We start from the raw sequence: 27619 nt of genomic DNA, 5'->3' as shown, positions 1-27619 counted from the left end.
CCACTTGAGAAAATGTACTTAAAAGAAATTTACATGACATTATTCAATGAAAAGAGTGGTCTACATTTTACTCCGTAGAAACATGTGTAGAACAATGGTACATTTATTTCAGAACTCGTCGAGGAAAGTGATAATAAGGTATCGCATTGGCGACCTCTATGAATGCGTACATCAAGTATAAACGTTATTCAAGAATATCTTCTCTCTGAGTTTGAACAGTAATTACATTTTGTTGATTCTATGACAAGTCAGTTCACCATCTACATTTAATGATGAAGCACTCTTAGTTATTGAACAACTGTGTCCAAGTGATTATGTTTGTCTTAATGTTGTTTGTATTACCGTACAAAAGAAATTTGACATGATGTTATTTAAGAAAGTGAAAATCACCTCGAGATTTTATTGAAAAATAGTATTTTTTCCATATTTATTTACACAAATATCTTTTCGTTATAATCTATTTGAAGTCTTGAAAGAAATTATAACAATCGTTACGCTGTTACTACAGACAGTGATAGTAAAAATCCACCATAATAGCGATTGTTGTAATAATTGAAAACAATGGTAGTATGTAATCGTTATCGGTTGTATAGAGCTAATAACAATACAAATTGAAAATTTGTTAATATTGAGAATGCGTAAACAGAACAGTAAAGAAATCATCGTCTAATGTAATTTTTTCGATAAAAACATCGATTCAAATCTCTGGTATTCAAAAACAAATTACGGATAAACAAACACTAATGCGGTGCAATACATTGATAATCAAAAAGCAATAGATTACACATTCAACTTTGCTTACCATTTCAATCCAGTATCAAACGCGATACGAGAAACGTTTTTTTTCCTAGGTCAACTGTTTGTATTAACCGCACAAATTCGATAATTTTGCAGGTATTGCTTTTCAACTCTCTTATCTTGCTTCCTCGCGGTAACAGAAACACGCTTGACAGCAATACACTCGTATATTCCGCTGTTGGTCTTATCGAACTCACTTTTTATAACAGAACACACAATTACTCCTACGCTCGACGGGATTAAAATGTTCCAGAGAAGTTCGTGCAAAATTATTCTGCATTGAATACAAATCAAACGATCTGCCAAGTGGCTAATATTATATAGCAGCAAGTGGAATCGGTAACTGAGATACTCTCTATCGTTGTAATGGATAAAAATTTCTTTATCCGTATATCGGCAATCAAAAAGATAAGCGATTTCCGGGCTTATCGGACACATTTCACGCTACGTATTTTTCGCCAAAATTACCTGTGATTATACGTGGAATATTCAGAATGCAAAAAGCTCTCGTTAAGTAAGTTCACCCCGTTAAACGTGCATAAAATAAACAATTTTTTTTCATAACTTATCCTTCTGGAATGCATGAAGAAATTCTTTCCATACAGAATTTACTAATAATACTTATTCGTATTTGTTACAATTACCGGGTACGGTACAAAAATGAAGGGAAGATTTATCGAAATTTCTGAGAACGCTCGACGGTGTGTCGAATCGTGTAGACCTCTTTTCAAATCGTATTACCCGCGCAGCAGTCGCGCTTGCATCGTACGCCGGTAGATGGCGAGCGTCGTTCTCGATGCTGAGTCCGCGTCTACGATTAGTCATTCAGTTAGCTGCTTACTGATCAGTATGGTGGGTGCTCGGCGCGTGTGACGTTCCGTCTCGTTGCATAATCGTTTGAGAGAGCGAGCGAGACAGAATAAAAGGAGAAACCGTGGTCGGGAGAATTTCGGTCGTGTCTCGTGGTGCCGTCGAGCCGAGCACGCTGCCTGTCGCGGATCAAGAGATATGCCGAAGAGTGGAGTCGAGAATTGTTAACGTGACAAAGGATGCGTCTGGTCTTTCTGTTGGAGGATCGGTAACGAATAACCAACAACAGCGGCACCAGACACAGACAGAGAAAATGTCGCCAGTAAAGACGAACAGCAACTCACCGGGGCCCACGAAAACTCCGATGCTCAGCCACGTGAAATACGAGCATTTCGTTGCCGGCATATCAGGCGGCGTGATCTCAACGCTGATGCTGCATCCCTTGGACTTGATCAAGACCAGATTCGCAGGTATGTCGATTAATGTCCTCGCTGACGACATAACGGTTCGATGCAAATGGCGGGTAGCTAGATATAGTAAAACTCCTCTTGGCAAACTCGTGCACAGCCCTTTGTACTCACGCGTTGCCCACGCACCATCTAATCTCAAATAGTAAGTAATGAATGATCTGTTCCATCTTGTATATCTATATGTGTGTATACCTTTGAAGACGGTGTACTAACGCCACTATTTCTAGACAGCAACTATTTTTAAATCTTATGTTAATTTGTACAGTCATTTGTAGACAGCAGTCATTTTGAAGCATTCTGAAAATAAGGATGCTTTATTTTTTCAAATATTATTCTTTGCTTTTACTTACTTTTAATTTGTTCAAAATGTTTGAGTTATATGTGTATGCATGCATATGCACTGACTGTACACTCCGTTCGTTTATGAGCGTAAATGCGGTTTCACACCAGCTGGAAGACTTTACTTTTGATAATAACGTTAATTCTATTTATAATAAAAGTATTTTATTCGCCGATTTTCCGTACATCTAAAATCTCGTTTCATTGCAACTGCTCTTCATCTAATGTTACGAACAGAATTACAGAAATATATAGTTATTCATTTCGTCGAGATCTGTCTCTACAATACGGAAAGTTTATATTTTAACGTAAAATAGTGTAAATGTCAAACAGAAAAACTTTTTAGAGTTTAGGGATAAGGGATAAGAAACCACCTTTGGTGTAATTGTTCAATAACTAAGGTGTGATCGTGTGAAGTAAGACTCCTTTTTTGTTGTTTTTAAAAGGTCATTTCTTACACAAACATAGTGTTTCAACAAAAAATCATTACACTAGTTTTACCGACAGTACGATTTGTGCGTGTAGTACACACTAAACTCGTCCCTTTACCTATGTCGCTTCATCTGGACATCTACAAAAAGTGGTTTATTGATATTCCTTTCTTCAAATTTTCCTTTCTTCTAGCTAGCAAACTAGACACTTTGACGTCAGACAAACATTTCATGTCCAGTAAAACAGTTGAACTAATTTTCTTGTTATCATAGAAACAGGTATTTAGCGGGGAATATCTTAGACGACAAAGTATATTGAAGGACATTGAAGAACAATGTTGTAGTCAGAAAATTGTTATAGTCAACGAATGCGTAGTCCGCGTGTGGAAGACGTTTCAGTTTGTTGATCCTATGGAATTGTGCGATAAGTTTGAACCAAGAGCGCACGTGGTGTTATCGAGAATGATCGAGAAGTATTTTGTGCCGGTGGACTAACGTCGGTCAATTCACTCTTCATTAGCAGCGATTAAAGATATAGAAATACTGATTGGCCGGTAACAATAAATACTACACGTCTTAGCCTACAATTAATGCTATCGTTAAGTAATTTATCAAAATTATCAAAGGAATTACTCGTTCTCATAATTAGACTGTCGATCTTTATGAAAAATACAGATTTACCATGACGATTGTATGGAACAGAAATTAAATAAAAATAAATTGTTTCTTTCAATAGTTTCGATAAGTTGAAAGTAATATAACAATATTATTAAATTCTTATGTCTTCACATTTTTATATTATTCTTATTATTCTACTTTTATATTTTTAATTGTTTCCATTTTTACCTTAAATACATAAAATCCGCAGTTTGTTCATAATACAAGAATTCCGGAAATTTTAATTACCACAATTATACCATTTCTTACAAGTTCTTATATAACCAATTGTCACGATCGATTCTAATCGCAGAATTTTAAGTACTTCTTATCAACGGAAACATAATGGTAGAAACGAAATACGAAAATAGATACAGCACTTTACATAAAGAACACAATACTTGATATCTACTAAACATTGATGAAATACTAATAAAATCAGAATCGATCTTTTTTTATTCAAATAGTCTGGTTTTCTCTAATAAAAATAATAAAATGATAAAATAATGCCTCACATAGTTCGAGTAATTGGACTCGTATAAAAAGAAAATTATAAAATTTTAAATGTTGTTAAACGTTGTCACGTAAATTTCAATGACAATGAAATGGATGAAATATATATAAATGTACATGAATATGTATTAAACTGTAATTTAAATATTTTAAAGATCGGAATTCACGAATGTTATATTTAAAAGGAAAAAATAAACAAGTAGAAAATTCTGTACATGTTTGCCAACCGTATCAAACTTATATTGATAGAATTCGAACGAGGTTAATATTAAATGGCTGCCAAATCATATTTTTGTATTATTAAATATCATAAACACTATTTTCATCGTTTAAATACACACGCTGGATGTATTGATTGCCACCAAATTATATCAATTCTTAATTGAAATAATGTACATACAGATGTATACAAACCCCCAATTTTTAACTAAATAGTCCAAATTCGTGAACTATTGATATAATTCTGTGATAGAAATGATAGTAGGACTTCCGGAGACCCAGAAATCGAAGACAGAAAAGAACATTATGCGATAGATGAATCTTTTTTATTTCGTTCGAGATAATCGTCGAACCATTGGTCGAAATTCAAATGATCACTCTTGATAACACGCGATTTCGGATGAAATGGAAAGTGCCAGGCGACTTTCGATCACGTTTCAAAGGGGAAAGAAGAAATTCCAGTTTGTCCAACGAAAACAATTCAAGATTAATACTTGCGTTGTGCTTATACGATATTAACATCGATACCGATGTCCATTTCGTGTTGCAAATATGTGATTGGACATTCGTCAAGGAAAATGTATGCATTTACATTCTTCCTGACATCAGTTGTGATGATCACGTAAGTTTTGGTCGTTATGTCATCATTTGGTCTCTAGATAAACATGAATGTTTCGTGTAATATGTTATATTAATCGTTGCAGTGTACGACATCGCAACAAAATGTTGTTATGAAATAAAATTCCTCCTTTCTTTCTGTTTCATTTTACTACGTATAAATTGTAATTTCCACGCTTGAACGGCGGGCCTATTTGTTAAAATTTTATTTAACAATTTTTTTCGATATGTTTTTTAAGGACTTCTTCTAGACACGTCTGTTTTTCTATAGACTATAGACCTTAATGAAATATGCGAAAATTTAAATTAATTGTCAGAAATTGGATATATAATCATACAGAAATTATTTATACTTGACTTAGAATGTTTGAAGAATGTTCAGTAATTTTTGGAACCCAAAATAACAAATAGTTTGAACACGAGTGCCGTTTGAAGTTGTTCAAGTGTATCATACTCCTCGTGTATTTTATGGAATATTTATGCGATAAAACCACTACAAAACAGCAAGTATTTGCGTACACGGTATATTTGTTTTCATTTATTAGCATTTGTTGTCACATGCTGCTAATATTTTGCGAGTCTGTATTTTGCTCTGTCGTAAGCAGTGAATACGAAAAAACAATACGTTCAGTTTAACGCTATTTTAAACTGTCCACCACCGGTTCATGGTCCAATAAGTTTGCTAACAACTTATCGCAAAATTGTTTAGGCGTGATAAATAAAAAGGATCGGATACACAACGATGCTGCAAAACAATACTACATACGAGCTGCCACGGGTTTATCTATGCCGACTTTTAATTATCTTGTTATCATTCGATGTCGCAAAGAGGGCTCGACTCGTTCACGCCTAACGTATTTTCGTCGTAAAATTCGTTGGCCGTACACCAAACCGCAAGAAATTCCGCGGATTGCGTCAGAAGCACGTGAGAGATCAAACGGCGGAATTTCGATCGTGTCCCCACGTCGTTAAATATGTACGCTCGTAGTTTTGTCGAGAAATGTGTATTAAAATCTTCGCTTCTATAGAGTGGTTCAGAAAAGCACGTTGATAAACTTTTTTCTCTCACGATCAGGCACACGGAATAATAATTTAATGAAATTCTTTGAACTTTAAACAATGATTAAAACATTATGTACTTAGTTCCAATTATGGAAAATTGTTAAATAATATATTTACACTTTATTAATAATCCTTGTTAAAAACCACTTCATAGATTTCACGCAGAGATAATAATTTGAAGAAAAAGTAATTCGAGTATAAAAGTAATGATAATTACTTATTATTACAATAATAATAATTAATAATATAATTAAATTATATCGACTTTTTATTTTAATTACATATTAATATAGTTAAGATAATAGTGACTGATTATTATAAATAAAATGTAAACATAAATATTTGTAATTCGAAAATAAAAATAGTTTTCGTAAACTTTAAATTAATTTATGATTCTTTGAAAATACATCATTATAAACGGATCTTCATGATAACTAAGAAACTTTAATAGAATCTTATACCGTGATGTTATTTCTTTCTTGTTTAATAAGAAATTGTACACTCGAGAGAAATGAGAAGATCTTTTCCTTGATTCTATTCGGTGTCGCAATTTTCTAAGAGTATTCATATTCGAGTGTTTATCAACGCTGTAATGGATTTTGCAATTATACGATCCACGTGTACAAGTATTTGTACGTACATGCAGCGCAGAGATTAATTTATCGCTTTTACCAAACATCTCGTGACTTCCAAGAATTGTTTCGCACACATATCAGTTCCTTTGTTGTTTTGGGTGAATCTAAATAAGAAACTGAAATGAGACAAAGTAACAATTGAAGTTATCTCTCGCGATCCACGTGTCTACTTTAATGCCATTTGTATGATACACATCTATTAGAATCAAAAACTGTATTCAAGATGATTTCATTGGTCTGGTATAACTTTTCCCGAATAGACCGCGACTGTTTATGTACTGATCTTTATCTTCACTGATTATTATTTTTTGAAACTGTATAGATGACGAAATACTTAATTACTATCAAAAATGATAAATATTATATAATTTGGATGAAACAATGTTTTATATAGGAATCGGAAAATTAGCAAATTTTATAGAATTATAATCAATAATTCTAAATGTATGTAAAAACCAGACACTTTAGAAAGTATATTTATTCTTTAATTATATATATATTCATGTACAACAAAGCACATTGTGAAAAATTTATCTTAAAATAAGTACGCTATTTTCAGTATCTTTTAAATAAAGTATTATTTTTAATATTAAATATTGTGTTAACATGTTGCTACAATGAACTAGATATTTTATGTGATAAGTTTTTCAATATTTTATTTCTATTTTACCCTCTAATTTAATTTTATTACTTTATCACTTTATTCAGCACTGCTTGTTATTTCAACATTGCAAGTGATCAAAGAACTACCTACCAGAGAAGTACTCTCTATGCATCTCATGACGTGTGTATGCACTTATACAATTCTAGGAACATACGGTAACGATGGTAACTAGTGGTAACGATGACTCATGATATTCTTACTCCTGCTATTATTACTGTTGGAAATGTTCTGGTCTGCGATGAAAACTTTCTCCATTTTCTGATTTTTGTTGAATCGTCTGTGAGAATGGAAATTTGCATGCACATTCTTAGCTCAGAAATACGAACGACCTTGACATTGTTTCATTTACATGGTTCTTGAGATACTGTCCTTGCATAATAACGTCACGCGTTCTTATTCCGCTCACTATCGCTTTCTACAGGAGGAAATGAAAATTTTCGATTGGAACATACAATTCATTAAACTAAACTGAACTTTTCATACGCATCCCCGGTATGATGGAAATAATGGCTGTAGATAAACCATGACCGCGAGACAGGGAAAGAAAATAATTAGATTCCGCTTATCGCTTGCGGTTTCTTCGTAATACAATCTGAATATTTGTAAAGTTTAACGATTCATTGGCTTCGCTGTCCCATTTTATCGTAATTCATCGATGTTATCTATTCGCAAGATGTTAAGAAACTTCAGTGACATAGAATTAAATATTGTGGAATTGAATTTAAAAGATTTGGATAGTACAGTAATCAAACACCGTGTGTTGAGACTTAGATGAAAAAATAAGATGAATCTCGTTCTTAAGGAAATCAATTTTAAATATTTATTGAGCACATGTGTGCTAGGCCAACTCTTGACTAAATGCAGATTGTGTAATTTATAAAGGGATATTCTAGATACTGTAACAATGAATATCTATATGTGAATTTGTATTCTTTTGATTTTGTAAAATTGTTTATAAAAATGAGAAAGAGTAAACATAAATTAGTCATGGTTATGCATATCAGAAAGAAGCTTGCGAATCTTTTTTTAAACAATAGTTGAAAAAGGAATTATTTAGTGTTTATTATTATAGAATTATTAAGGATTATTTTAGAGTTTATATTAAGAAATCCTTAACCATGAACGGTAAATTTTTAAAATAATTATGAAATAATTTTTCAATTAATTCTCGTTCGTACATATTTGTATACGTTTGGTTGAATCAAATTTGATGTAATTCTCACAATGTGAGAATCTCTTTAAAAAAAATTCTTCGCGTCTAATATTTTAGACACGGTTTTTAGGTTTCATTAAACCTATCAAAAAGTTTTACAGCTCTATTAATTCTTGATTTTCATATTATTGACGTTTATTGATTTGTATACATATAACGCAGACTTACGATAAGCGTGGACTCTGTTTTCTGGTAGTAAATTATTAACGATAACATGACCCTAATTGAGCACAGCTACGAAGGAAATCGTATGGCGAGGCATTCATAATCGTACGTCAAATAATGATGACTAACATTTATTCTTTATTTGTAGTGAACGATGGTCATTCGAGCTCTGCTCCGCAATACAAAGGGCTGAAGAGTGCTGTTTCGCAAATTGTTAAGACTGAAGGTGTGCGAGGACTTTACAAAGGTGTTGCGCCGAACGTGCTAGGATCCGGCGGTTCATGGGGTTTCTACTTCTTTTTGTAAGTGTCTTTGATTCATCTTGATACAATTGCAACTATCGCGTGCAGTAAAACTACGTTCATTTGGACAAACTTTTAGTTAACAGCTAATAAGAACTAAACGATACAAGCAGTGAATAATAATCGAACGATCTTATACACAAAATGTTCAAGTAGATCCAGTTAATTTTCTTTGTAATCATTGAAACCCACATTCATCATAGTGCAAAACAAATGTATTTCAATAAATGACTTCTCATACTTTTTCATATTATTTCAAATATATATTTATTGATACAATTCATTCATCATTCTATCTTTTGATTTGAAATAAAAGCGGTATTTATTTTAATAAAGGCTGATAAGTGGTAAAGGAAATTGTAAACATATGCTAAATTGATTTGAAACAAGCGTAAAAGAAAAATCAAGTTTGTTTATTAAAAAAATCTGTGCATAATTGAAACCACACTGTTTGAAGGAGCACTGTGTACGTACATATAAATGTGAATAGTTATAACTATTATGTTCGTTTATTCACAGCTAAATAGAATTTAAGATTTACTATATGTATCCCTAACACAGCATTCGATGCTTTGTAATTATATGATTATCCTCTTTGTTTAGCTATAACACCATCAAAGGGTGGATTCAGGGTGGAAACAGTAAGATGCCTTTGGGACCCTCGTGGCACATGTTTGCTGCAGCTGACGCTGGAATTCTCACTTTGCTAATGACCAATCCACTTTGGGTAGTAAAGACGCGTTTGTGTTTGCAATACAAGAATGATCAAAATCTGCCAGAAAGGCTCCGATACAAAGGCACAGTAGATGCTATTAAGAAGATATATAATACCGAAGGGATCCATGGTTTATACAGGGTAAGTTGATTAACTAGTTTAATCTTTCGGAGCAAAATCAATGTACTTTTTTTCTGTTATGAGTTTAGCTCCGTATGTAGCTTGTCAAGTTTGGCATGAAATAATAAAAAAATTTTGATTATATTCAAATAGTAGTACTTTAATATTATGATTTATTATAATGGTGATGAAGTAGTTTTTGAGAAAACTCCATTTGAAGTGTCAGGGTTTCCAGTTTTTTATATTTGCCAATAGAACTTCAGCATTATATTTTTCTTAAATATAAAACTGTCAGGCAAGAGAAAATTAATGTTTCATTTTTATGGGGATTTGTAGGGTTTCGTTCCTGGAATGTTCGGTGTTTCACACGGAGCTATCCAATTTATGGTGTACGAAGAGCTGAAGAACTGGTACAACGGTTATTTAAAGCTTCCAATTGATACTAAGTTGGTAAGTTGCATATTATATGTGTAGTATAAGGTATTATACTATAATACCTAACAAGGTAACAGATGTATTTTTATTATCGGGAAAGAAATGATTGTACTACTGTGATTTCCCTTGCAGAGCACGTGGGACTATATCTTCTTTGCGGCGATATCGAAACTTATAGCTGCGGCTTCGACTTATCCTTATCAAGTCGTGCGGGCACGTCTTCAAGATCATCATCATAACTACAGTGGCAGCGTTGAATGCGTGCGATTGATATGGAGGTCAGAAGGCTTAAAGGGTTTTTATAAAGGCTTAACGCCATACCTTTTACATGTTACACCAAATATTTGTTTAATTATCGTAATTTATGAAACATTTTCTAATGTGCCTACAAACTCTCATTGACTCCTTTAGATTATATTAATCTATTTTTTTTTAACTGATACGAGATGGAGGATAAATGATTATTAGTATCGGTTCCAATAATCTGTACTTCACCTAGATTGAGTTATGCATTGATACTGGAATTCTCCCAACCCAGAACAGTCAGCTAACTCGTGAAAATAATCAGCAACAAATCGTTCTGATTTTAATATAACTTATATTTCGAATTTCTTGATGTCCTTTGTTAGTCGAAGGTACACTTTGATGCAGTATTATTAGAAAAAGTTGTTACTCTTGCATACATACAGACGTGCCCACACTCACACATATTTACACATACAAAGCTCATCTCTGTACAAATATAAAAAAAAATACTTGTGTTGTTGCACGGAAGTGTACACTTCAGCTGTACTGTTCCTTGTTTGAGATTGGCTTAATTCAATTGATATGCTACGATGTAGTGCTCGATGACTCGAAAGTGTCACCGCCGTTTGATTTGGTCAACATATTTGGGGATTTATTTGAAAATGTGATTTATGGAACATGTGTAAAGTATATTATTGAAAAGATTTTTCATTGTACTCAGTAATCATACATCATGGAAGCTGTCTAAGTGCAAGTGTATGGGGACTCTAGAAATAGATAAATAATTTTAATATTCTTAAGTTTTTTTCGAATCGATCACAGGCACTGGCAATATTTTATTCTTTTTTAGGAAAAATGAAAGACAGTCTTTATTGTATATATATATTGTTGTATATATACAATATTATTTTACATAATGGTTGTCTTATATTGGACGACTGTTTTATATCAACGATCGAACGATTTACTTTGTAATTATAAAAATATATGTGTGTATATATAGGTACTGAAGGTGTGCTATTTCAAACTCTTTCGCATTGTACGTGATGTGACTTTTTTGAAATGGTGCAATAATTTATATGGATCATTCGAACGTATTGTTTTATTTATTCGACGACGTATATGTGCAAAATACCTTGATTTGCTCTTGTAATGTGCGAAAAGGGAATTTGCGTATTGTAAGGACGAAGAACTTAATTTTTTTTTTCATACTATGATAATAATCTTCTGAATTCGGCACTTATCTATGCAATGCGATTATTTCACTTTGTGGATAACACTATAACCAATAGTGATTACCATAAATGATTTACTGTTCCTTCTACGTCACGACAATTTCTTTCGAAATTCGATTGTGAACACGACTAGCAAAAGGTGCAATTTAATACTTTATAATAGTCAAATTTACAGTATCAGACGGTTACATAATTGCATAAACGACGAATTAAACAAGACTTTGCAGCAATTAGATAGGCACGTAAGCAGGGATTAAATAAGAGTTTCGGCATTCTCACGTGATCGATTCTCACGATGGTCGAGCCTGAATCTCGTATTGGAAATGAAATTCGACAGAAATTTTTGCGTAGGATTATAACTGATTATCTACAATTGCATTGTTAACCATGCTGTCATTATGTTTTTTGTATACAATGACCACTATACCTCATTTCGAAACACCTATGTTAGATTAATGTTTCAAGGTTCATTGTAGAGTCTGGTACTCGGACCAACCGAAGTGTAGCAATAAAATTTAATGTCATTGTAACTCGGATTTAAGTAGGCTCAATTTATTTATATGAAAGAGTTTCCGCTGAGAAACCGTTTGACAAACACCTCAATAAATGCAGCAACGCTCTAACGATTGTTTCAAGATTCGATTTAGTGGCTGCGACATGGGAGTATTTATAACAAAAAGGTGGACAAAGTTATTTTATTAGCTTGATCGACGCAAATGGTGTTAGAAATGGATCGAAGTGATTGTTTAGTAATATTATATACATACAACAAAATACATTGACGTTACTTGGAGACTGAAATCTTGATATGTTCCTACTTTGACCTTATATCTTCTTTGAGTTTCATTGTTTATCGCTCCGAAAACAGCAGTGCTTCGCTAGAAGATGCTTCGCTTATCTTCAGAAGTAAGCCTTGAAGTAGCTACACTAGCAACAGCCTCTTCAGTATATCGAAGTCGTAATGTATGCTAGTTCTCTGTTTTTTTTTTTTAGTAAAGTCTTTTTTTTCTGACATACGTTTAAAATTATTTATGATTTAGAAATGAAAAACATACGTTTCCGAAAAAATATTTTATGTTTATAATTGCGATATTGAAATGGTTTACATTTTTGTATGTGTTTGTATTTATTAATACACGTGTCGAAGAGGTTCTTTCTGTTCTTAAAAAAAAAAAATACATTTCCGTGAATTTCCAAATTGCGTCCACGTTCTTCGTGCAAATACTCTTATGTACGCTTACTGAACCACTTTAACTCTTCATTCGGTGTTCCTGAGGAGTTTGCGTTTCACAGTAGCAAAAGGAGCAATGCCCTCAGGGGGATAGATCGAGGAGACATGTTTGTACGGCCGAGCACTGGATGCATGCATTAGACTCTATCAAGTGTTCGTATATTTTTCTTTGAGCTCTGATAGCAACTCTCGATATAGCCTCGCGTCACTTACATTCTCTTCCTTGAACGTTTCTACGAGCAAATTCATTGCTGTGGCGGGTCCACAGTTGTTAGCGTGACGAAATATATGAGTAGTGACGACGTCTTCGCTGTGCGTGAGTGTATGATTGCGTGAACTATTGGTGGAACAACCGTTGCGACTTTCGACAAGGCGGCCCACAATTTTGAGGTGGCTGATCCTAATCAAGCGATAGCTGAAAATCGACTTCGCCTTTAGCAGAGCGGCCATCGGCATGTAATTGACTTAAGTTCGATCCGACTTGAAATTCTGCGTCCAACGAAGAGAGTCGCGACACTTGTTCCGCCAAAGGCGAACATAAGCGGACGTGACGAGGTGACTCACTTGTGGAACCACCAGCAGTACGATTTTTGGACGTATCACGTGTACGATTACATATTGTACCTAAGCAATATCGCATTAATACAAACCACTTGAATGGGAAATAAACGATGTGGAATTGACAAAAGTATCTCTTGAATTTTAAGACAATCCTTCATGCTCAGCTCATCGGCCGATCTCGTAAACGACCATCCATCCAGACGACAAGAATCGTACGCCGGTCAGGCTTGGTGCGAATGAAACACTGCATTGTACGATCGACAATAACACTAGACGCCAGAAAAAGATGAGACGAATAACAAAAGCGTATTACTGGTGGTTAATTTCAGATATGAAGGGTGGCGCGGCTATTACAAAGGACTGAGTGCGAACCTGACCAGGGTGACCCCAGCGACCGTGATCACGTTTGTTACTTATGAGCATATGTCTCACTATCTACTGCGACAGAGACAGAAACACGAGATCCAAGAAGACAAGAGTCATCAGCCGTTTCTGATCAAACAAAATTGAGAACACGAGGCGACGGCGGGGAACTCGGCCAAGGAGGTCTGGCGTCGTTCTCGAAACGAATCCATCCCCGAATTCAATAAATAAATAAATAAATATGGAAGTTAGATTTCCATTTCAATGAAGCATATCAATGAAGCATTTACGTGATTAGTCAAACGAGCACGTACCCTTCCGCCGCACGAAAACTAGGACCGAATCGCCTACAATGCTAAGCTCGAGGCGTTTCAATTCACAGCGAACAACTCGCACCTCATTCAGTTGCTGCTGTTTTAAAGATTTTATCGCTATCACGAACGCACTCTGCTCAACTGTTGTAATCACCGATCTTTGCGACAACGCACACCACGTTCCTAATGTATTACCAGTTATCGTCGCTGTTAAATGCGAATACCGTAGTCGAACGACGATCTGGAATTTTACTTATCCGTGTCGGTTGCACTGAGATTACTCACCGAATCATTTTCTAACGAATCGCCGAACATCGTAACAGCGAAGGTTACGTGAGAATTGTTAAAAAGAGAGCTATAAAGAGAAAGTTATACTTTCGGGACAACAATACTTAGAGACAGTTACGAAAATCAAAAATAATTTTGTTTACTATGTATCTATATAATTTATCGCCACGTTAAGAATATTTTAGTTATTGGTCGTATAAGTGTTTCTTTTGGTTTACGTGTTAATTTTGATGTATGTGTATCAGTTTTCAAAATTGTTTGCAACGTACTCCGTCTTGACGAGTTTTCAGATCGACACCAATGTTCCGTACGAACGACACTTGGATCATAGTTTAGGGGCTGGAACCTTAGTTCCAATACTAATTGCAGATCTCGTGACTTATCCTTACGAGGGTCACAAATGTTCAGTACGAATGTACCTGTTAGTATCGATGTAACAGTTGCGGCATACTCTCGTCTAAAACATGCATTTATGGTTAAAGAAATACATGTATGAATCCTATTCAGCATTGTTCAGTATTCAGTGGTAGAATCACCAATGCATGTTTATGTCTACATTGCCAGTACAAATGATAGATCGAGGAAACTTATTTACTAGTAAATGAATATATTCGTGTGTACCTTTCTAAATTTTCTAAGAGATTACACATTTCTTTTGCTGGGGGTAATCCATATTACATCTTGAACTATCAATCTTTGAGGCCGTACCGACTAATCAATGTCAACGGACTTTGAGGGCACATCGCATGATAGTTAGCACAGTCTTCCGCGTACTCAGCTTCGACGATCTCGCTTGGAAGATCTTCATCTTGCGAAGAGGATGGCCTACCGCGAGAATTGCACGATAATCTCATGATATTTACTATTCGACTGTTATTAATGTCGTGTATGTGTACTAACGTAAATAAAATCTGGAGAATATCGCCAAGCACACCGTTGTTGGACAGAGGCTCATTCGCCGTTTCGCAGATCATTTTCAATAGGCAACCCTCCCCAGAGTAACCCGCGCTGTTTCAATTAGTGTATTGCTTTAAATTCACTCTGCCGCGATTTCCATCGATTCGCTCGACTCAATCCAATTCGATTCGATTTCCCGTTTACCTTTCTAATTTGTTCGCGAGGACCCGGTACACCAATTGTCGGTCCAGGCTGCGTTTCCATAAATATGGCCCGTCCCCATAATAACTGGAATTCCATTCGCCGGGCAGACCGTAGTTTGCCTCGAAGTAAAACGAAAATATTATCGATTTATTTGGGATATCGACGGGTACACCGAGGGCGAAGAATATCTAAAAGCACAATAGAAAATCATTTTTAAATAACGAGCTCTTTCAGCCCCGATAAAACGCATTTCACAAGGTGATCGCTATCGATTTACTTGAAAAAGAACGTACGGAACATTTTTAACAGTGCGAAAATTGATTTTACACCGGCGCCGGTGTGGAACAGTATGTTATGTAACAGTAACTTTGATAGCGTTTATTTTCAACGATTATGACAAGTCACAGGTAAAGGGGAAAATACAAAAGAAAAAAGTGAATTTCAATTAAAGTCTAATTCAGGAATATATAAATGTTTGGAGTTTTGGTTATTTTTGTAAGTTCATTAATATGTTAACTGTCGTAATATGTACTCAGCAAAATTCTGACCCCTGGGGCCTAATACTTTTTTTTTATTACTTTTACTATTATTTTTACTATTTTTTTTTCTTTAATACCAGAAAATTTGGTATAATTCCTGTCGATACAAGATAAAGTGAAAAAAAGAACTTATAAACAATAATATTTTTTTGTACGAAGGCAGTATTTATCTCACATGGTCCCTCTGAAAAAAATCATTGCACTTGGGCCGAGTGAGACGTATTTGTCTTACACGGCAGTCAACGTGCTAATAGGAGGAGCTACTTTTTTAATTCGTAATCTATTAATCTGGTACATCAAAAGTCTCTGGCCATTTCTAAAATCGCTTTGAACACGAACTTCGTGCAACTGAATATTTTCCACGGCTACCCTCATAGCCTATTCAGAATAATTCCTAAAGGAGTCCTCGATAGCATGCGTCTCTAGATCAGTAATTTTAATACTATTACGTAGCTATTTAACAAATTTGAACTTCATCAAATTGAGTCGATCGTAGTCATAGTTGATTATGTGGTCAATCTACTAATACAACTACACCTTTGAAATCCAGAGTCCTGTTCTTTACTTCTAACTATACGCGAAATCGATATACTGTAATTAGTAAATAAATTGTAATAATTTATGTAAGTAATGGACAATAGATATGAACTTTTAGAAATAATAAGAATGAGAAATTTCAATACTTGATCGAAACTACTGTCTACTATGTTTTCCGAGATTCGGATAACAAAAATATTAGATCTATTAAATATAGAATTATAACAAAATTTAAGTAATTAAAGATTCACTCGCAAAAAGTTAAAAGCTTAGGAAATTCTTACTGTGAATTACAGATTCTAAATAAAAGATTTTAATAATAAAGATTACAGATTTTAAATCAAACTGTTTTAGGTTAGCAAATGGTACAGAATATCTACCATGCTATCATGTCTTTTCCAAAAGATTGTTACTTTTTGAAACCTTATTATCACGTTTACTTGAAAAATGGTCAACCACCGATGAGAAGTCAGTTCCATCAAATCTACCGAACTCTAGAAGTAAGTATGAAGAGATTGCATTTATTTAGACCTTCCGCCAATTATTTTCTATGAAAGTGTCCTTATAATTTCAACAACTTTGAAACAAAAAACGTGAAACCGATCATTTCGATCGACTCGGTAAGTTCAGCGTACATTGGACAAAAATTGCAAGAATATGCTAATACCGACAGCGAGTATTTCCGCTGTTTACTGTGCAAATGAAAGCATGATCGCTTATCGCGGCAATTAAAGCCAAAAGAATAAACTGGTCTCCTGCGATTTTAGGGGCGACACCCGTCGCATCGGCGGATTCCGTTTTAGCGTTAAGGAGTCTATATTCCTGGACAGGTGGAACTGCGAGCCACGATACTGATATCAAGTTAATGGCTGCAGGAAGCTGTCGTCCGTTGGAAAATTAATGATTTATTCGATGCCTTACCCCCATCGCGCTGCCCTCGGGGAATCCGATCGATCTCAGGTGTCTTGATACGCCGCGCGTGATATTTTTTATCCCCGAAGCGGTCGACAGCAAGCTAAGATAACATACTATGACATGGCCGAGCATCTGAAACGAACGTAAAATAAATGATCGCGATCGGACTTTCATTTGTTTCCCTCCACTCGAGCCGGCATGGTTATTAACTCCGGCCTCGCGAATTCGCGGGATTTTATTTAATTATACAATCATCCATTCTCGAGAGGATCCCATATTGCTCGCGGAATTGCGCGGTGACCGTGGCTGAGAGCGAAGCTACTCCGGCGTCGGAGCACTCTCGCGAATGATGGAGCACCTGTCGTCAAATTTTCTTTCGGCACGGGGGCTGCTCATAAATTTCCCTTGTAATTTCCCTATCGCATGAGAACTACCGCTTCGGCCTGGCCGGTCCGTGTTTTCGTCGGACGGTCGCGTCGTTCGACAGGCTGTTTGAAAATCAAAAGTTTTACAGGAACCGTTTCGCTCCGCGGACGACCCTGATCCTCCATACCTGCTCCGAACTTTTACGATTTGCGTGTAAGTATTTCTTATTTTACGAGGATGCACGCGTTCGGTTCGCCGTAAGAACACCGTAAGAACACCGTGGGAACACAGTAAGCACGCCGTAAGAACGCCGTAAAATCGGTTTACGTCCGAGCATCTGGGGGATTAATTTTTCTAATTTCTCTTCTCCCGTGCGCCAGTACTAACTGGTCTTTTTGATCACTGGCCCACCGGTTTTATGCATTCGGAATGTAGAGCGCTTCGCCACGGTTCGTTGCACCACCCCGATCTAATAAACTTTAACGAGCACGCTGATACGAACAACTTTAACGGACCCCGCGTCTGTAAACATCCTCGGCCCATTAATTATTGTTAAGTCGGTGCGCGCGCCAGTTTCTCTCTTCGGACAGAAAGTTCGATGGAACGGATGATAGCGCCACTAAAATTTGATTTGCCGTCGAAAAGACCGCGTTAGCATCCGTTCGATACGATTCCGCGTCCGGTGATCCCCGACTAACGGGGACGTCGGGCGAGATTGAAACGAGAGTGCCGCGGCGCGAAGTGTAAATGATAATGAAAAGACGCTGTTTACCGTAACGCGGCGCACCATCCGAACAAGTTTTAAACGCTTCTACTTAATTCGCCGCGATGCAGTCGCGAGGCGGTTTCGGACGCGGGAAGCGACTTAACGATTTATAAACTCGCGGCGCCGCGAAAGAAACGGCAACCGCCGGGGGAGCGGCTCGCGGCGCGCTAATTGTTGTCTAACGTTAACGAGCTATAATTGCGCCGGTCTCGCACCTGTGCGCGAGAATCGGGATGCTCGTCTGGCATAATCAACTGCACAACGCATCCGGTTCCCACGCAGACTCCATTTCCTCGTAGTTGACAGCGTCTCGCGAACTATGCAGTTGCCACTTAGGGGGTTGCGTTCGTCGTCCGCGGGCCATTTAAAACAGTTGAAACGCGGAGTCACGCGCGGCTCAGTATGCATTAGACCAGGATTGCATTAATCATCGGATCGCAATGCGGCTGTTTCCGCGTTGTTTAGCGCATTCCGGATTCAATGGCGAAACTTGTAATTATTCTCGGGCACTTTGCGCGTTCGTCTCGCCGCCGCTCTAACCCTGCCGGTCGAATAATAACGGGCGGAACCCTCTGTTTGCCTGGTAGCCGTGGGGCTTAGATATCTGGGACGAAGTTGTACGTGGCGGAGCCGCGCACACTGCGCGAAATACATCATTGATTAGCGCCGGCACGAATATACCTACCGGTCGCGGAACTCGGCGTGCCGCAACTCGGCTCTATCCAAGGGTTCAACTCGCGTTCCGCGGACGCTGGGGGTGAAAATTAACGACGTTTGCGAACCCGTCGCGTCGTGTCGCGTCGCGTCGCGCCGTGTCGTGTCCTATCGTATCGTGTCGTGTCGTTCTCTGTTCCGTTTCTTTCAATTTTGAGCCGGTTGCTAGAACGCCGGTGTTATGGGCGTTAACGGAGGAGTTAATGGAACGGTAAGAGGGCGGAGAGACACACCGGGAGTACACGATGAAAGAGCACACGCTGGAATCCCGCAGGGGAGGAACGGGAATCCGCAGAATTTCGGTTCGGAAGGTTGGAACGCGAAACGATTGCGGACTCTCTCTCCGCGCTGCACAGGCTGCACAGGCTGCACGGGCTGCAGTTTCCAGGATTGTTCGACCAACGGTTCGCAGATGGCGGCTGATGGTTGGTATCTAGGATCTCCAGCCCCGCCCATCCAATTTAAACGGAGACCTTCTCGCCTGCGTCGCCCGACCTGCTGGTCAAAATTTTCGAAGATTAACGCTAGATTTACGGACATTTATTGTACACACTTGTTTCTGTCGACAGCCGCCAAATTGATAGGGAAAGGAAAACGCGAATTTCGTTTCAAAGTAACTTGGTTGTACAAGGTTGTCAGTAGGTTGCGGATTTTATGCGTTTATGGCAAAATGGGGTGGTTAGAATTGAAAATAGTGTAAAGATTAAAAGCAATTTCAAACGTCAATGTATTATTTTTCATCTATTAAAATGATTTTAAAGGAAGAATGAATTAGTTACTTGGTTTTCATTCCTTGGAATTTGTACCGACAGTTTTTATTTTGCGTACGAATCTGCGGACTAGTTATCAGACATATGATTTACTTATACAACATTTTAACAGATATAACCCATATCCGTCCCTCGTATCAATTTGACACAGTTTTCACGGATGCTAAAGAAACAATCCGTTTTATAGATCGTTTTAGTAGTTTTGAACAACGCAAAAATCTACGTTAAAACTTGTCGTACCTCATCTTAGATTCTCATTCTCATAGAAGGAATTTACAAAATTAATTATTTAATGTTCCATCTTATTCATTTTTTACCGATGTGGCAATCTGACATCAAAGCAAGGGCTGTGCTGTTGAAATGAGGGACGGGTGTCGATTAATTCATCCTTTGCCCTCGAAGCTATTTTGACTCCAAATCCAAAACAGCTTCTCTGGCTTACAGTATTTTCAATTGACACGACTTTATGCGTGCATTTTTTATGCACGTGAAATTGGAACTTGATTCGTACAACAGTTTTTTAAACATAAACAAATTCGATGGTGTAACAATTATTTTGGAACTTTAATGGTGCTTCGGAGACACCACTCGAATGCAAAGGGTTAACTTATACAAAGTCGTCCTTTATATTTGGGTCTATCGCTTTCCGTGCTGACTTGAAGCTTGTATTATAATACAAACACTAACGAGATTCTGTGTGCGTATAACTTGCTCCGACGTATTAATATTAAATTCGTCACAATTCGTCACATTCAACGAAATAAATCTCCGCGTATTATAATTTTTTTTTAGTTTTTACTTTCTGATTACGTTTACATTTGTTATTGTAGAAATGATTTCAAGGATAGTTCGTCGGTTTGTTATGATTAGTAGACTGCGGATTTCTATGCAAACTAAGAATTGTCTTCATTGATTACAAGATGCACGAACTACGCGAACATATACAATATATTTTCTTAATTATTTTAATGGATTCAAAACATTGCAATAGTATCTTAAAGTTTTTGTAATATTTTTACTATTTTGCATTTCATTCATTCATTTCTGTCATAAATTAAAAAATATGTATATTAAATATATATATATATATATAACATAACATTCATATTAAATATTTAAAACAGCTAAGCATTAAGTATTATGGACATTTGGATTGTATAAGGGTCAAATACGCAAAGGTCAATAACTTCAATCAAAGTATATATACTATATTAATTCACTCACTTCTGTCATAAATTAAAAAATATGTATATATACACATATTTTTTAATTTATGACAGAAGTGAGTGAGTCAGTAGTTAGTATATATATACATATTTCTTAATTTATGACAGAAGTGAGTGAATTAATATAGTATATATACTTTGATTGAAGTTATTGACCTTTGCGTATTTGACCCTTATACAATCCAAATGTCCATAATACTTAATGCTTAGCTGTTTTAAATATTTAGTATAAATGTTATGCTCAGTAAACGTTAATCGACGTAAAATTGTACAAAAATTGGTCCAAATTAAATTATAATTACTAGGGTGTCTAGAATGCAAAAACAATTTCAAATTTCATTCACTATGATAAATTTTCGCTTTCTAGTTTTGGTTTCGTTAACTAACTTATTTTGATTTTTTGCGAAATTCTGATCGATTTTTGGCACTTAACCTATTAACCACTTCCCTTACGCCGCATATCGTGGTCGAGATATGCTTGCAAGGTAAGAGAAACGTGTGTGTTTAGGTTTCAGGTGAAACGCCTTGCGGCGTTATTCCACCCCTCTTCAATGCGGCGGCGGTTCTTATGACAAATCGTTCTTACGCAGTGGATAGGAGAACTTTATGACTGCTCGATGTAGTTAATTTTTGGTAGCGTTGCTCGGAGGTGGTAGAAAATGGTTCAGACGCGGTGGTATGTACAGAGTGTTTCAGTAATGGCGGCGCAAATGGAAAGGGGTGGCTCCTTAGGGAAAATACGAGGTTTCTGTTCCAGGAAAGTCTACCCTGCGAATTTGTATTACGTGTTTGCCGAGTCTTCTTCCGTGCAGACGGTACAGCGGCTGCTCGATAAATGAGATACTCGAGGCGGTATTCGCACTTATCGAGCGGCCAATCACAATCGCGCGCGCGCGCGCGCGAGTTAAATAATGCGTGCAGCTTTGCGGCGTTCTAAGTTTTCATTTAAGGTTGGAGCTCGCGACGCACTATTACGATCCACACATGGAAGAAAACCATATATGTACTGTGGCCCACAAAAGTGTTCGTACACCTTTTAAAACGCAATAACTTTTTCAAAACTGAACTAAATGATTTGAATTTTTTTTCAGATGATAAAGAGGCTAGTCTACTACACGATGGCTAAAGAGATTTTTTTTTAAATTTTGCTCTTGGAATGAAAAGAAAAAATTAAAATCCCTCGTTTTTTAACTTGTTTATGCGAGCCTGTAACGAATATTTAAAAAATGCCTTTTGTAGATCTCGAAGTTTAAGGATTTTAAAAACTGCAAAGTTCTCGCAGGTTTTGGTCAAAACCGTGATAAAACTACGACTTTTGCGATCTTTAATTTGTTGATGACAAGAGACAGAATTTTATTTCGAGTTGAAAGAACAGAATAATATTCATACTTGACAGGTTCTTCCTAGAAATCTGTATCACATGCCAGGTTCGTCAAAGTATGGCAAGGGGTTAAAAGGCTCCCACTTATCCAGCGACCACTGTGCGACCATGTGGCTCGTTTTTATAGTTACCGATTGTCAACAAATACAAAAGCGAGCCGCAATGCTCGAATAATCGTACCTCCCCTTCCCAAATTGTCCACTTTTGTGCGCAATCGAAACGTCAATTAGGGAGAATTTACTGTATTCCGTGACTTGAATCAACAGAAATTTAAGAACCTACCACTTTATCGTCTTCACTACCATAGTCAATGCAATACGTTTCTAGTAGTCCAATATTCGTGGAAATCATAAAAATTAAATGTAAAATATATATATATATATATATATATATCTTCGTAAATAATGAGTATTGATACCACTTAAGTGTTCATTCACTTGACAAGTCGACCTAGTAGAATAATTTATTTAATCGTTAATTTTACTATTTAAGTTCGCATTAAATGAGAACGATCGACAAAGATTATTCAATGTGAAGAGATTAGGGAGAATTTACTGCAATACGATTTTTCGATTTCCTTTAGTTAGAATCACAGTCAATACTCCCTAATTGACGCTCAGCTTGCACACAAAAATGGACAATTTGGGAAGAGGAGACACGATTATTCGAGCCTTGCGGCTCGTTTTTATAGTTAGCAATTGTTAACAACTACAAAAACGAGCCGCAAGGGTTGAATAATCGTATCTCTTCCGAAATTGTTCTTTTTTGTGCGCATGTAAGCGACAATTAGGGAAAATTTACTGTATTTTGTGATTTGAATCAACAGAGATTTAAGAACCTATCACTTTATCGTCTTCACTACCATACTCAATGCAATACGTTTCTAGTAGGCCAATATTCGTGGAAATCATAAAAATTAAATGTAAAATGTCTTCGTAAATAATGAGTATTGATGCCACTTAAGTGTTCATTCACTTGACAAGTCGACCTAGTAGAATAATTTATTTAATCGTTAATTTTACTATTTAAGTTCGCATTAAATGAGAACGGTCGACAAAAATTATTCAATGTGAAGAGATTAGGGAGAATTTACTGCAATACGGCTTTTCCATTTCCTTCAGTTACAATTACAGTAAATCCTCCCTAATTGACGCTGAGTTTGTACACAAAAGTGGACAATTTGGGAAGAGGGAGTACGATTATTCCAGTCTTGTATCTCGTTTTTATAGTTGTTGACAATCGGTAATTATAAAAACGAGCCGCAAGACTCGAATAATCGTATCTTCCCTTCTCAAATTCTCCATTTTTATTGTACACAGTTCCCCCAGAAAGAATCATCCGATTTCAAAAATTCATATTTTAAAAAATTACACACAGAAAATTATAATTCAAACACGAATATAACGGGAAAATGTGCGAGTTTTACTTTTTACCCCATTGGCACTTGGAGTTTCGGAATTTTCTTAACACGGAACTACCAAATCGTCAGATTGGTCGCAGTTCATCCGATAATATGGTTCTACACAGTTGGCCTCCGAGATCACCCGACCTAACCCCATGCGACTTCTTCCTTTGGGGATTTGTGAAGGATCTTGTCTTTGTACCACATTTACCTACAAGTGTAAATGAACTGAAAAAACGCATTTGTGATGCTGTACAAACAATTACCAGAGATACATTGCACCGTGTTTGGCAAGAACTTTCTTATCGCAATGATATCATACGTGTAACGAAAGGAAGTCATATTGAACACTTGTAAACAAAAACTCACACATTTTCCCGTTATATTCGTGTTTGAATTATAATTTTTTGTGTGTAATTTTTTAAAATATAAATTTTTGAAATCGGATGATTCTTTCCGGGGAACCCTGTACTTCAAACCTTCAATGTGAATACAGTAAATTCTCTCCAATTGTTCTTCAGCTTGCAAACAAAAATGGACAATTTGAGAAGAGAAGATACTACTATTCAAACTTTGTGGCTCGTTTTTATGGTCCGCGATTGTCAAAAACTATAAAAACAAGCCGCAAGGCTCGAATAATCGTATCTCCTCTTTCCAAATTGTCCATTTTCGTGTGCAATCTGAGCGCGAATTAGGGAGAAATTACTGTATTTGTTGTTCATTGCTACGGGATATCTCAACACTAGTGAGACAACCTGAAAAAATATGCACACACACTTTTCATTTTATAATTATCGAAATCATAGAGCTGCTTTTACTGGAAATTGTTGAACACATTTCTTTATTCGGCCACGCACTGTTACAAAAATTGTGAAATATTAAAATAAGTTCAATCTTATAATTTTTGTAAGGCGACACAGTGTACCAGTCACATTTAGACCTTGGTACGTTTAGCGTCGAAGCCTTTGCCGTGACGAAGCAAGCAGACGTGAATTTTAACGTAGCAGCTGTATTATTTTCAGATCTGCTACGTTTTGTAAACACGAATGGACGCGAAGTACATTCCAACATCGATTTATTGGAAAACTAAGCTTCGTTCAACAAAAATAAAACTCTGCTTTTTCAAGTTATTTTTTCGTACAAATTCGCCGATTTCCAGGTTGTATTACCAGAATATCAAAACACGTATCCATGCGGCTAAAGAATATTCAAAGTTATTTAGTTCTCGTTCACATTTCACCGCGAATAATGACTGTGGTCGGGCGGCAATTTGCTGGGACACCATGTACACGCAGGTACGGCGCGGCTATAGAAATTACGAGCACAAGTAATAGACCGTCGTAATTACTAATCGTCGCGATTACCTTTCGCTAATAAACGTGTATTTTATCATTTACGCGAACGCTTAGAGCGTTTCCGACGTTGCTGATTAAATAACGCGACGAGTTTCGGTTGACTGGCAAACAACGGGATTGTAAGGTGTGCCCCAGTGTACACATAGAACATGTATCTCTACGGGAATGTCGGGTTAGGATCTGCGGAAACGGATACGATCCTTTTGTTTGCCGTAGCGATTCCACGGATGGAAGACAGGCAGGCGACGGCGAACAGCTGTAACACGGATACAGCTAATGATAACTTAAGAATTAAATTACGTCGCGCGCATTACGGAGATGCAGCATGAAGACGCCTTCGACAAATGGACAGGACGAATTCAGTTAAGGAACTCGCTGCGTATTGCTCTCTCGCAATGAAAGTAGACGGTAGCAGAAGTTCAGAGGGAATTATTATTCCGTTCTCATCACGGTGTTGGATATTTTCGTAATAAATTTCGATTCTACACGAAATGAAAAGGTACGGCGGGACGAGAGAGATGCGAGTTTTTCTCATTGAATTACCATTTTATTTGCTCCACGTAATTATTATTCTTTCTTGCAATTTGTGAACGGATTTCGTCGTGTTTCGCTTCAATCTAGCACACTTTAATCTAGAATGTTTTACGATCCGGTATATAGGACCAAATACTGAATCAACAGAAACGTATTGCAATGGTTACGTTAGCAATAAGGATAAACTGGTACTGTTTATTCGTTTTTCTCTTAATTAATTTTTTCATATTCAACTTCGTAATACATCTTAACTTTATTCTTTTCTCGCGTATGTACTCTTCTTTCAAATATATTTTCTGCATTTACTATAATTTTATTGCAATGCAATCATAAAAATTTCGTGGAAATCATAAAAATTAAATGCAAAATATCTTCATGAATAATGATGACTACTAGTGTTCATTCACTTAACAGGTCGTCCTAGTGCAATGATTTATTTCATCGTTTATTTTACTATTTACATTCGCATTAAATAAGAATGATCGGCAAAAGATAGGACGGAGAGTGAAAATTTATACCATTTTACAGTTTTCCATCGTTCTGAGCTTAGAACGCAGTACATGGTTCACCTTCGATTCCGGAACACATCGATTTTCCCGCCGAGAATTGCAAATTTCGAACAACAATACTGTACTCGATTCCCGTTGGAAAGAATTTGTCGATAGAGGCCAGGCTCCTTCGCGAGAACAGAAACTACATTTTAAACACTTCACAGCCTCGGAACAGGATGGTGAAAAACACTGCACTGTTTCGCTTACGCGTTCGAAACGCGAATCACATTCCGTGCTTTCATCTGCTTCACGAAGAACGAAACAGCCGCGCCCGCGGCGTACCGTTTCCCCTCGTTTTGCAAAAGGAAGCAATTAAGGGTATTAGTTTGAATTTGATCTTAAAGGGGTTGTTCGTCACTCTCTACATCCGTGCGAGTAGTCACTAGAATTAATTAACACGTTGATTGCCGTGGGGGTTATCGGTGACTGGCACCGAGTTTGTTCATAGCGGAGATTACTAAATATACATAACTCGTGTGTGATGCCTTAAAACTTTCCAATATTATTATCGTTACTAAAATGATGTGGAAACCTCCGCTAAGATAAATGCCACACAAACGATTGCCTCGCGCTTTAACTTCTCTGTTGTAAATAATATTTCACTATAATATGTAACGCATAATAAGAAATTCGTGCTGGGGTCAGACGTGTCATGGTTGTGTAAAATTCGTGTGGCATTCAATGTGTGAATAAGATTTTAGACCGATGGGTGGTTTAAGTATAATTCTTTGTTTCTTATCAAGAGACTGTTTTTTTTACTTCATTTTTCATTTAAACTCCTATAAAAATCTACTATGATTTGAAGTTTCTATTTAAATTCCTATAAAAGTCTACTGTAATTTAAAGTTTCTATTTAAATTCTTACAAAAATCCACTACACAATTTAAAGTTTCTATTTAAATTCCTATAAAAATCTACTGTAATTTAAAGTTTCTATTTAAATTCTTACAAAATCTACTACAATTTAAAGTTTCTATTTAAATTCCTATAAAAATCTACTATAATTTATTGTTTCTTTTTAAATTCCTATAAAAATCTACTACAATTTAAAATTTCTA

General features: G+C 36.4%; 2 protein-coding genes across 9 annotated transcripts; one reads left to right on the top strand and one right to left on the bottom strand.

The window, feature by feature from the left end:
* The first annotated feature begins 1628 nt into the window (after positions 1 to 1628).
* Positions 1629 to 15335, top strand: LOC117227359 (solute carrier family 25 member 32). The gene is made up of 6 exons (XM_033482519.2): positions 1629 to 2078; positions 8743 to 8896; positions 9500 to 9752; positions 10068 to 10181; positions 10299 to 10444; positions 13769 to 15335. The coding sequence occupies exons 1-6, from the start codon at positions 1922 to 1924 to the stop codon at positions 13947 to 13949; spliced, it is 1005 nt and encodes a 334-aa protein (XP_033338410.1). The 5' UTR covers positions 1629 to 1921; the 3' UTR covers positions 13950 to 15335.
* LOC117227367 (uncharacterized) lies at positions 14519 to 27050 on the bottom strand. Of its 8 annotated transcripts, none has more exons than XR_013033995.1 (5): positions 26529 to 27030; positions 17503 to 19837; positions 15506 to 15693; positions 15026 to 15412; positions 14519 to 14861 (listed from the first exon to the last, which is right to left on the bottom strand). XR_013033995.1 is itself a non-coding variant. In XM_076524233.1 (5 exons), the coding sequence occupies exons 2-5, from the start codon at positions 17668 to 17670 to the stop codon at positions 15094 to 15096; spliced, it is 600 nt and encodes a 199-aa protein (XP_076380348.1). In that variant the 5' UTR covers positions 17671 to 19837; positions 26529 to 27050; the 3' UTR covers positions 14519 to 15093. The 8 variants fall into 8 exon arrangements, 7 of the variants coding, with proteins under 7 accessions (XP_076380348.1, XP_076380346.1, XP_076380347.1 ...); XM_076524233.1 differs by having other exon boundaries at positions 14519 to 15229; positions 15305 to 15412; positions 26529 to 27050; XM_076524231.1 differs by having other exon boundaries at positions 14519 to 15412; positions 17503 to 17984; positions 18050 to 19837; positions 26529 to 27026.
* Positions 27051 to 27619: the final 569 nt, after the last annotated feature.

This window comes from Megalopta genalis, chromosome 8 (assembly GCF_051020955.1).
Source record: "Megalopta genalis isolate 19385.01 chromosome 8, iyMegGena1_principal, whole genome shotgun sequence".
NCBI classification, from domain to species: domain Eukaryota; kingdom Metazoa; phylum Arthropoda; class Insecta; order Hymenoptera; family Halictidae; genus Megalopta; species Megalopta genalis.
This window is presented reverse-complemented; position numbering and strand designations above follow the sequence as displayed.